The sequence below is a fragment of the Neomonachus schauinslandi genome, chromosome 3 (assembly GCF_002201575.2).
Source record: "Neomonachus schauinslandi chromosome 3, ASM220157v2, whole genome shotgun sequence".
NCBI lineage: Eukaryota > Metazoa > Chordata > Mammalia > Carnivora > Phocidae > Neomonachus > Neomonachus schauinslandi.
In genome coordinates, this window is record NC_058405.1 from 137,051,780 (window position 1) to 137,063,258 (window position 11,479).

Below are 11,479 nucleotides of genomic sequence, written 5' to 3' on the forward strand. Positions count from 1 at the left end.
CCAGAATGCTGAGGCGCTTTAATGAGCATCGGGCTCCAAAGAAATGTTCAGCTGAGGCGGAAACCCAATTTGCCCACAAGTTCAGTCTCTGGGCCTGAAATCCAAGGCCAGCCCATGACAGGACGAGTGTGGGGAGAAGAAAACCCAGCCGCCTTTCCGGACAGAGAACTGGTTCACAATCAGGGTTTCTGGGGCCCTTTTCCTCTCTCCGATGCAGGGAAGGGGATCTGGGAAGCCCGAGGATGGCTCCTGTGCCCTGGCCTGGCCCCTCGACCGGGGCAAGCCTTTGGAAATCAAGGTTAAAGCTCCCCGCTGCTGCCCGGAGGCCGGGGCTTCCGAAGGGCGGCTCACCCGCCTGCAACCAGAGAACAAGAAAGGAAGTTGTTGGAGAAGTTTCTCATAAAACTCTGAGTTTCCATGGTGGTGATGGTGGTTATTCTTTAATGAGCTCGACCACAACCCCAGACCAAATCCTCTTTATAGAACTTTCCGTCACCAAAGGAAACAGAGGACTAAGGTTCTCCCACCTCCTTTTTTTTCTCCCTCCCCTTACCCAAGCAAAACGGTGTCAAATAATTTTAGGAATTGTCCAAAACTATAAAACTCAACTTCTGACAAAAGTATAGCTTTTAATATTTGACGATTTGTGTTAAAACAAAAATTGACCTTCTTGGTTAGTAGTGAAGGGGAAAAATCAATAGTATAATTTTCAATAATTCATAAAGCGAACGCCATTATGCTAAATCTTAACTATTAATCTTATCCTTTACAAAGTCTCGATTGATTTGTTAATAAAATATCTTCCCGTGTGTGGCAACAGCGGGTATAACTCTTTAAAAACCTTCAGAAGCAAGAAAATTACCAAGTAGCCCAAGAATGTAGATGAGAATTTTATTGATCGCCCTGATTCTTCTTAATATGTATTAATAAATTCCACAACCTTTTGTACCTTGCACTTGTCAGAAACCAATGCTTTTACAAAATCCATAAAAGGAAAACATATTTTTCTTTGCAGAAGAACCAAATGACACCTTTGCCTCTCTCTCTCTCTCCTACTCGGCCCAGTCAGTTTTCTAAAACTTCTGGAGTCTGAGAGCGAGAGTTTTCCCCTTTCCTTGAAAAAATTCTTTTCTTTCCCTCTTCCTTCCTTCCTCTTCGCTCATTATTATCAGGGCGTGTAGGGAGGGAAATCTCGGTTTAGTTCTCCCGCTGGGAGTCGGAGGGACGCTTTCGAGGATGGCCAACTGCTGGCGAGGGATTGTCTCTGGGCTGAAAGCTCCCAGCGGCCCGGCCGCAGAGGTCGGGGTGTGGTTCCTCCGAGAGAGCCGAAGGCTCGGGTAGCCCACCCGGGCGCGGAGGGACCGGGATCCCGCATCTCCCTCGGGCTGGAGGAGGGAATGGACAGCGCCAGGGCCGGCCAGTCCTCGGGGCTCAGGGCCAGCCAGCTGCTTGGCCTCTTAGCCCTCGCGGCCCTTCTCGCCTCCGCTGCCCACGATACCTTGGCCGCGTCTGTGCGTGAGACATCTTTACTGCGGACCCCTGGGGTGGGATGTCTCAGAGCCCGGGAAAGCCGACTCACCTTCCCAGGCTGCCCCGGAGAAAATTACCCAGCCGGGCCCCCACCCCCCGCCCGTGCCCCGGCTCTTCGGACGCGTTCGGCCTGGGGGTGTGCGGGGAATGCTTCTGTGTGCTGGCGCCACGGCACTCTGGCTTCCCTCCCCGCGCCATGTCCTCCCGGACGCCCCTCGGGCTGAGACTTTCCTTCCGCCAGCCGGGCCCAGAGGCCGGAGCGGGGGACGCGAGTGGGGCCGGCCGGCTGAGCAAGCCCCGGGGAGGCTGGCGGGCGACGGGGAGGGCTGGACCGGTTGTCTCCGGCGCGCACTATCGCGGGCGCGTAGTAGATGTCGCTGTTGTCCGTGCTTACGCGGCCGGCCGGCCGGGCTCTGGAGCACGTGACCTGCGAGGAGGCTGCGGCTCAAGGCCATTTTCAAATCTCATTGGCTTGGTTGTCATGTGGTCGGCAGAGGCATCCACAATTACACGGGGAATGTTTTCCTAGAGATGTCAGCCTACAAAGGACACAATCTCTCTTCTTCAAATTCCTCCCCAAAATGTCCTTTCCCAACAGCTCTCCTGCTGCTAATACTTTTTTAGTAGATTCCTTGATCAGTGCCTGCAGGAGTGACAGTTTTTATTCGAGCAGCGCCAGCATGTACATGCCACCACCTAGCGCAGACATGGGGACCTATGGAATGCAAACCTGTGGACTGCTCCCGTCTCTGGCCAAAAGAGAAGTGAACCACCAAAATATGGGTATGAATGTGCATCCTTATATACCTCAAGTAGACAGTTGGACAGACCCGAACAGATCTTGTCGAATAGAGCAACCTGTTACACAGCAAGTCCCCACTTGCTCCTTCACCACCAACATTAAGGAAGAATCCAATTGCTGCATGTATTCTGATAAGCGCAACAAACTCATTTCTGCTGAGGTCCCTTCGTACCAGAGGCTGGTCCCTGAGTCCTGTCCCGTTGAGAACCCCGAGGTTCCTGTCCCTGGATATTTTAGACTGAGTCAGACCTACGCCACCGGGAAAACCCAAGAGTACAATAACAGCCCCGAAGGCAGCTCCACAGTCATGCTCCAGCTCAACCCTCGCGGCGCGGCCAAGCCGCAGCTCTCGGCCGCCCAGCTGCAGATGGAAAAGAAGATGAACGAGCCCGTGAGCGGCCAAGAGCCCACCAAAGTCTCCCAGGTGGAGAGCCCCGAGGCCAAGGGCGGCCTTCCGGAAGAAAGGAGCTGCCTGGCTGAGGTCTCCGTGTCCAGTCCCGAAGTACAGGAGAAGGAAAGCAAAGGTCGGTATGAGCAAGTTGCCACCCCTGCGGGGCATGCAGCCCGGGGAACCCGGCAGAGAGGGAGCGCCTGGGTGCCCAGCGTCGAGCCCGGGCAGCTGAGGCGGAGCCCGACTGGCAGGTGCGGCTCCTCCTGGCTTTTAGAGGGGCAGTCTCAGTCTCGAGATGGTCCCCGCTTCTCCCTGGCTGCCCTGGCCCTCCTGGCTAGTCCTGGCCCCACGCTGATGGCGCCTGGGCAGAGGATGGGCTTGCCGGGTTTATTTTTCCTGAGCTAGACTTGAAATGCAACAAAAGAGGGCAAATGAGACCTGCGGCTCGTAAACACGGCCCCAGAACCTCCTTTCTCCTGCTCAGATTTGCAGTCCCAGCTTTGCCTTTCACCCAATGATGATTTTAAGGCAGTCCAAGGCACCGTGTTCGTGTTCAAGTGTATGCACCCCGCATCCTGCGAGCTTGGGGGTGGCAATGGGAACGAAATGACTGGGCTGGTTGGTGCTTGGGCTGGGGAACAGGGCTCCCAGCCTCTGCGGGGTTAGGTAACCTTGGCTTTGTCTGGGGAAAGTGCCGCAAGCTTTGCAATCCATTTGCAAAGAGGGCAAAGGCTGAAGGGGGGAGAATGGAATCTGCAGGGCCCACCCGGCAGGGCCAGCCTTGGGGCTGGGCTGGGGCAAAGGGCCAGGGGTTCTGGCTTTTTGAGAAGGAACCCTGCCCCTAAGCCTCTCCCCCAGTGTCCAGAGGTGGGCCACAGTAAGGAGCCACATTTCTGGGGGTGGGGGGGGATGCTTTTGTGTGGGGACAAGAAGGCATGAGGATGCAAGAAATTCTGGGGAGTACAACAATACCCAGGCAGGTGTGAGAAGGTGTACTCGCTTCCTTGGTTATCTTTTGAAAGAGAAGGGCAACTAACCTGGTTGTGGGGCTCTCCGCCCGGGCAGGAAAAGTGGGGAAGAAGTGGCAGACTTGAGGATGTGAGGCAGCAGTGGGCTTGGTAGTCTCGTTCAGGCTGTGGGTTGCTTCTTCCACTCCAGCCCAATTATGAGCTGCCCACTTAGAATGTTGCTCGGGAGTTCCTGAAAGTTTACTATTGTACTAATGTTTTGTGCAGGTCAGAAAGTTGAGAGAGAAAAAGAGACAGAAAGAGAGAGAACCCTGACACCGAGGGCAAGAGTACCCACCCATCGTGTCATTTGGGGCATTTAAACTAATCTGGCATCAATTACAAGTCCTTTCCAGGGCCCACCTCATATGAGTAATGTTTAATACCAGCATTTCCCAAAGCGGCCTGCCTGCCAGTGGGGTCATGGCCAAGGGTACATTTGAAAAGACTGAGAGAAAAAAAAAATCTTGATTTTTTTTTCTTCTTCTCCCTTTAATTTTGTTAGAGGAAATCAAGTCTGATACTCCAACCAGCAATTGGCTCACTGCAAAGAGTGGCAGAAAGAAGAGGTGCCCTTACACTAAGCACCAAACGCTGGAATTAGAAAAAGAGTTCTTGTTCAATATGTACCTCACCCGCGAGCGCCGCCTAGAGATCAGTAAGAGCGTTAACCTCACCGACAGGCAGGTCAAGATTTGGTTTCAAAACCGCCGAATGAAACTCAAGAAGATGAGCCGAGAGAACCGGATCCGAGAACTGACCGCCAACCTCACCTTCTCTTAGGTCCCAGGCCCGTAGGAGGCCAGGATCGGAGAGGGGGCACCGCGTTCCAGGGCCGAGTGCTGGAGGGCTGGGAAGGTGGAAACAAAACCTTCATTGCTCTTTGTTTTTTGTTTTGTTTTGTTTTGTTTCCTGCTAGAATGTGACTTTGGGGTCATTCTGTTCGTGCTGCAAGTGATCTGTAATCCCTATGAGTATATATATATTAAAAAAACTAGCACGTGTAATTTATTATTTTTTTTTCATCGTAATGCAGGGTAACTATTGTGCATTTTCATTTGGGTCTTAACTTATTGGAACTGTATAGCATCCATCAGTTCATTCATCCATCCAGCAATGTGACTTTTTCATGTTTTTCCTAATGCAAAAGGTCTGTGTGTGTGGTTAGTCCATGATCTCATGGCGTTTTGAATACATCCAGTACTTAAAAGTACTTAAATTACATATATATTTAAAAAAAAAGATTAAGAAAACCCACAAGCTTTGGGGGGAGGGGGACTAAAAAAGCACATTACAATGTATCTTTTCGCAAATTAATTTAGCAATTGTCCTTGGTGAGATGGAATATTGACGACTTATGCCTTGTAGCCTTCCCTTGTGGTGCATCTGTGGTTTGGTAGAAGTACAACAGCAACCTGTCCTTTCTGTGCATGTTCTGGTCGCATGTATAATGCAATAAACTCTGGAAACGAGTTTGCTCCCTCTGCTTTCTGAAATGGACATATGTTACAGTGGGAATGAAAACCTTTGGTGAGATTATCTTCCAGTTAAACTGCTTGTTTGGAGCAGTTGGGGGTGGTGATAGAGAGCAGGAGAAGGAAGATGGGAGAAGCTGGAGGAGGCCTAGGGTGCTAAAATTTGGCAGTGGTGGAGGGAGTTATAATCCAGCCTGGGTGTGCTTGTTTTCCTAGCTGGGAATAAGGGGAGTCGTCTCCCCCCTTCCACCCCGCCAAGATAGTAACATAATTGAATGCTAGATGGGTGTATGTTTCCCTCTAACCAGAGCCTGGTAAGTAAGACTGTGCCCACGCTGCTTTTTTCCTCACAGCTCCCCATTTGTGTGTTTTCCTGTCTTTGGTCTTGGTTGTGTTATTTTTTAATACTTTCAGTGGGGTCTTGGTGATTTCTGGCTGGCGTGCCATCGTCAGGGGCTAGGTTGAAACCAGTCTGGCCCACCTGGAAGCCGCCGGGCCTCCATTACAGGAACAAGGACAGCCAGCAGCTAGCACTGCAACGGATCCAGTTCTGCCCCACCCCCACCCCACCCCCCATCCCAAGCGCAAGACAAGCCAGGCCACAGCGAAGCCGAGGATGGGTGAGTTTTCCCATCCCACTTTGCCCTGGGTTCCTTGTGGAAGGATTTCAAGCTCATTAGCTTTTAGTGGCCCACATGAAATTTTCTTAAAATTTTCTGAAAAGTTTCCCCCCCCCCCCCCAGGTAATGCTCCCTCTATTTAATTATAAAATGCTGGTTGGAGCCACTGTATCTGGGAGGCAAGAAAATGTACAAAAGGTGACTGAAAGGGACTTTGCAAATGAACGTGACTTCCCATGAAGTCCAATGTTCCAGCTGCCGACACAGCTTGGAAAACTCCAGCCAGCCTTCACCGAGGGAGTCCAGGCTTATCTAGCCCTGCGTGGGAGAAAGGAGAAGAGGCCTTAGAGGGAAGAGCTGACAGAGAATTCGTTTTCTCAGGTTATGCTGTGGTTTCAAAAGGTCTCCACCAGCTTCAAGTAGCTTGACAAAACACATCCTTTTCACTTTTTCTTTTTCTTCCCATGAAACTATCTATTCAGGGACTCTGAGCCTCACAGTTCTCATCCAGGGAGTCTTTGGGAAATTCAGTATTTACCCAGAGTTTTAAACGTCCTCCTGAAAAACCAAGAACCTTCCCCAGTTCCAAGACAGAACCCTTTAGGGGAGCCATTTCCTAGGGGTGGGAGAGAGAAGGCTCGGAATCAATGCCAGGTTGGAAACACTGGAGTAGATTTGCCCGGACCTCCATTGGTTGGGCAGGAGAAGGAGGGCAATTTTAACTTATCCCTTTCCTCCCTGCGATGTGGGGAGCGCCATTAGTTGTTGACAGGGGGCCATGTCTCAGAGGAAAACCTGTGCTACAGGCCAAGGCATCTCCTCTGGAACAAAATCGGAAAGCCATTGGCAAAGGCAATCAATCAGGCCATAAGTAGGCATTTACCCCCTTCCTTTCCGGGGCTCGAGGTGGGCTGGGATCCCTCCAAGGGTGCTCTGAGCAACTTGTCCAGTGAGGAATATATCCTCTGCCGCCTGCTCTCGGCCTGCTTTTGTCTCGGCTCCCAGCCGAGCTTCCGAGGCTTTGTACCATGGATTTGGGAGTGACAATGGGCATTTCCCTCAGATTCAAGGCTGCCCGGCCTTCTGGAGGGGAAAAAAAGAAGAAGAAGAATTCGGAAGACAGTGGCCCCGAGAACCACCACAAGAAGCGGCCCTGCCCCGGGGAGATGCGCTTCCTGCGGGCCTCTCTCAAGCAGGGTTGGGGCGGTGGGCGGCAGCGGGCCTGCGCTTGCATTTGGGTTCTGCCCTGTGGCGTGTTCTCTTCCAGGGCCTTTCCGGCAGCCCCGGAGAAGACAAGGCATCCTGGCCGCCACTGTCCCCGCGGTGCCTACTCTACAGCCTGCCAGCACTTCCGAGGGCACACACAAGCCCCAGCGGTGGCCGCCGCCGCACCCAGTCGGCGGGCCCGGCTGCCCCAGCTCCCCATCTCGGGCCGCCGCGTGTGCTCAGCCTCACGTCGGGGGTGTGTGTGGCTGCGCGGGCGTGTGTGAGCGTGGTAGGGGGAGGAGGCCCTCCGAGCTGCTCCATCCGTCCGTTTTATTAGGGACACATTAATCTATAATCAAATACACCTCATAAAATTTTTATTGAAAGGCATAATATCATTACAGAGGTCTTCCACCTGTTTTAAACAACACGACAAGCTGTGAGAGAGCGTGTGTGGGTCTGTGTAGGGAGGGGTGGGTTTGGGTAGGGAGAGAGGCACAGGGAAAAAACTCCCCTCGGGCGCCAGGGGGCCGCGTCTGAAGGCCGGCCTGCCTCGGGCCGCATCCCACCCTTCATGCCCCGGGCTGCTCCGGGCTCTGGCCCCGCGCTCGGTGCGCCCGGGACACGCGGCCGGTAGCTCGGCGTCCAGGGGCTGGAGAGGCAGCCTAGGTCTGAACTGCAAGACCGAAGGCGGCAAGGAGAGACGAACAAATAGTCCCCAGCGCCTCCTCCGGCCACGGTCGGGCGCAGCGGTTCCAGCCACCGCCAGGCTGTCCGAGCCAGGCCGGACCGAGCTGGGCGCACGGACCGGGCTCATCGGCTCTAATTGCGGCGCTTATGTTGGTGATGATTTTTTTTTTTTTAAATCACAGCAGCCCCCAGTTTAGCGGACTGATTTACTCCCGGTATTGGTAAATATGATCACGTGGGCCGCGCGACCAATGGTGGAAGCTGCAGCCTGCGAACTAGTCGGCGGCTCGGGCGCCGGCGGGGAGCGGCGCCGCGGCGGGCAGTGTAACCTTGGGTGGGAGCGCACGGCGCCTCAAAATGTCCTCCAGTGGCACCCTCAGCAACTACTACGTGGACTCGCTCATAGGCCATGAGGGCGACGAGGTGTTCGCTGCGCGCTTTGGACCGCCGGGGCCCGGCGCGCAGGGCAGGCCCACAGGTGTGGCCGACAGCCCCGCCGCTGCCGCCGCCGAGTTTGCCTCGTGTAGTTTTGCCCCCAAATCGGCCGTGTTCTCCGCCTCGTGGTCCGCGGTGCCCGCCCAGCCCCCGGCGGCGGCGGCGATGAGCGGCCTCTACCACCCGTACGTGCCCCCGCCGCCCCTGGCCGCCGCCGCCTCCGAGCCCGGCCGCTACATGCGCTCCTGGATGGAGCCGCTGCCCGGTTTTCCGGGCAGCGCGGGCGGCGGCGGGAGCGGCGGCGGGGGTGGAGGTGGCCCGGGCCCTGGTCCCAGCCCCGGCCCCAGCGGCCCACCCAACGGGCGCCACTACGGGATTAAGCCAGAAACCGGAGCGGCCCCGACCCCTGTTGCCGCCACCTCCACCTCCTCTTCCACTTCCACGTCTTCCTCCTCCAAACGGACTGAGTGCTCCGCGGCCCGGGAGTCCCAGGGGAGCGGCGGCCCCGAGTTCTCCTGCAACTCGTTCCTGCGGGACAAGGCGGCAGCGGCGGCTGGGGGAACGGGGCCCGGGGCAGGGATCGGGTCCGGGTCCGGGGCAGGCGGCTCGTCGGAGCCCTCGGCTTGCAGCGACCACCCGAGCCCAGGCTGCCCACTGAAGGAGGAGGAGAAGCCGCATCCGCAGCCGCCGCAGCAGCAACTTGACCCAAGTAAGTGCAAAAGAAATTGCCCCCTGATTTATTGCTGAAACCTGTAAGGCTCGAATGTGCAAAACTGATAGTTTTACTAACCTATAAAAACGTCTAGACGCCTACTCTAGCCTAGGCAACACGTATTCATAAAAAGCTTCCCATAACCACCTACCCTAGGCGCGAGGTTTGTACGGTAAACAGAGCGCGGGCATTAAAGCTTTTTATGATAATTCCCCCCAAGTTGTGAAAAGCGGCCATCCTTGGTGAAATTAATTTAACGACCTCTCTCCCCCACCTTGTCGTCTCTCCTTGCCCCCCCTCCGCCCCTCGATCCCTTTCTCCAACCCCCCCCCCTTCATAGACAACCCTGCAGCAAACTGGATCCACGCTCGCTCCACCCGGAAAAAGCGCTGTCCTTACACCAAATACCAGACGCTTGAGCTGGAGAAGGAATTCCTCTTTAACATGTACCTCACCCGGGACCGGCGCTATGAGGTGGCAAGGATTCTGAACCTCACAGAGAGACAGGTCAAAATCTGGTTCCAGAATCGTAGAATGAAAATGAAAAAGATGAGCAAGGAGAAATGCCCCAAAGGAGACTGACCCGGCGCGGCGCCGGCGGGACCACTCTGCGCTGCAGAGGCAGTGGGGGTTTTGTTTGTGGGTGCTTGATTTCCAGAAACTCTCCAGCGATTCGGACATTTCCTCCCCCCCCCCCTTTTAGGTAGAAATGACTGTGTGGTTGGTCTCTGTGAGGTATTCGGGGGACTCTGTATTTGCTCGCTTATGTGTTGGAGAAACGAAGTGCTTTGGGGTTTTGCTTTTTCCCGCTCCCTCCCTTTCCTGGACCGTTGGTCCATAGGAAATGCTATATTTTGTGAGTGCACGCTGGATTGAGGAGCCCTCTCCTGTGTAAATGTCCCCTATGTTTCTGAAAAGTGCCGTAGTGTAGCCCCCAGCGCTGCTCAAGCAGGGGCCAAGTGCGCCCCACTTCTGAGAATGAAGGCAGAGCGACAACAGTGGGAGGCCCGCCCAGGTTGCCCAGCAGTTAGGAAAGTCCCCTTTCCTCAGGGAGCCCGCGGGCCCTTCCCGGAGACCTGGAATGAGGCCGAGGGGGGAGCCCAGGGCCTCTGGTGGGTGGGGGGTTATTCTCAGTGCACTGGAGCAGCCAGGCTCTCCTGGGGAGGGCTTGGCTTGCGTGGGCGGCCGCGGGTGCGGGCCCTCCGGGTTCCTGCCTGAGGACCAGTTGTAAATGTTACCGCTTCCTACCAATAAAGGCTGACCTGATCAAATGGAGCCCAGGCGCTGGCCCTGAACACTCCGTGCCTGCTTTCTCTGTCTCTTTGCAAAATACCACCCCCACAGGACTTCCTCCCACCCTGGGAGGGAGACAATGCTAAAAATTTGGGGCCCTTCCACCTGAGCGGTCTGTCTGATGGGCCTCTGAGTCTCCCTTTGTGTGGGCAGAGGGGGGCCCTTGGCTGCTCTGTCCTTCCCCCAGCCTCCTTCCAGCTTCTCAGCCAACTCTGGGCCCTAGGCCCAGTGGTAGCCTTGCAGCAGTGCCCAGCGGAGCCCACGGGCCTCAGGAGCCAGGCACCCTCTCGCTGGGGTGTGGGCACATCGCACCCCATGTCTCCCTCTGTTCATGGAATACCAGCCATCCAGTCCCCTCTCTCAACAAGGGAAAGGCCAACTCTGCACTCTGGAGCAACTCCCCCACCTCAACAGGCTGGCTGGCTCCAGGAGGGCTGAGCCAGTTAGGCTGTGAGCTTCCGTCCTACACACAGGAGCCCCAAAGTGACCTTAGCAGATCGTCGTGGTCAAGGCTCTCCTCCGCAGCTATCCCCACCCCATCTCATCGCCCCCCTCCCCCCCCAACTCAGTTCCAGTGCGTGCTTAGCCCCCAGCTTGGCCCTCTGAGGGCCGCATTCAGGGGCTAAAATGAAGGTCATTGTAAGTGAAGGTTCGGGCCCAGCACAGCCTTTGCAGGCCCGAGAATGGGTGGCGCCGGTGGACTGGGCTGGGTGGAAGGGGGGGGGCGATGGCAGAGTTTGGGGGATCCTGATGAAAGAGGGGACTTGAAGGAAAAGCAGAGGGGGGCTGGGAGGGAAAGCCAAGGCCCAGATCCGGCAGAAGGTGCAGTGTACCCCCGCCCCTGCGGCCAACCCGATACCTAGGGCTCTTTGAAAACAGGAAGAGCCAAGGTGTCATAAAGCCATCTAGCCGGCGAGACGTCTGGAGGTAATGAGTTTACGACAGGCTTGGCGCTTCGCTTTGAAACCATCTCATTTTGATGTTGTGTTTGTGGGAGGAAGGGAAAAATGCAGACAAGACTGGGTCTTAAAATCTGGACAATAAAATATAAACAAGACTGTGTTGGACCAAGAAGGCAGAGGGACTTGGGAGCCCCCGGTGAGGTGTGAGCACCTAGGAAATAAAAATGGGGGAGGGTCGGAAAGAGGAGATGATGTATTTCTGATTTTTAAAATGGGCCGTCAATTAGAATTAGCCTATGGTGGGTGGCTCGCTATAATATTTCACTATGGCGGCAGTCTAGTTTGTTCTTTTCTTTTGCTCTTTCTTTCTTTCTTTCTTTCTTTCTTTCTTTCTTTCTTTCTTTCTTTCTTTCTTT

At 55.1% G+C, this 11,479-nt stretch overlaps 2 protein-coding genes across 2 annotated transcripts; both read left to right on the forward strand.

Moving 5' to 3' along the window:
* The first annotated feature begins 1,855 nt into the window (after window positions 1-1,855).
* HOXD10 (homeobox D10) lies at window positions 1,856-5,190 on the forward strand. The gene is made up of 2 exons (XM_021703156.1): window positions 1,856-2,856; window positions 4,236-5,190. Exons 1-2 carry the CDS (start codon window positions 1,902-1,904, stop codon window positions 4,511-4,513), a joined length of 1,233 nt encoding a protein of 410 aa, XP_021558831.1. The 5' UTR covers window positions 1,856-1,901; the 3' UTR covers window positions 4,514-5,190.
* A 2,867-nt stretch (window positions 5,191-8,057) lies between these two features.
* HOXD9 (homeobox D9) lies at window positions 8,058-9,450 on the forward strand. The gene is made up of 2 exons (XM_021703165.1): window positions 8,058-8,865; window positions 9,209-9,450. Exons 1-2 carry the CDS (start codon window positions 8,079-8,081, stop codon window positions 9,448-9,450), a joined length of 1,029 nt encoding a protein of 342 aa, XP_021558840.1. The 5' UTR covers window positions 8,058-8,078.
* The last annotated feature ends 2,029 nt before the right edge of the window (window positions 9,451-11,479 follow it).

Coding starts and splice junctions, on each gene's coding strand:
- HOXD9 (XM_021703165.1), top strand. CDS start 8,079: ATGTCCTCCAGTGGCACCCTCAGCAACTACTACGTGGACTCGCTCATA. Junction 8,866..9,208: donor GCAGCAGCAACTTGACCCAA/GTAAGTGCAAAA, acceptor CCCCCTTCATAG/ACAACCCTGCAGCAAACTGG.
- HOXD10 (XM_021703156.1), top strand. CDS start 1,902: ATGTCGCTGTTGTCCGTGCTTACGCGGCCGGCCGGCCGGGCTCTGGAG. Junction 2,857..4,235: donor ACAGGAGAAGGAAAGCAAAG/GTCGGTATGAGC, acceptor TAATTTTGTTAG/AGGAAATCAAGTCTGATACT.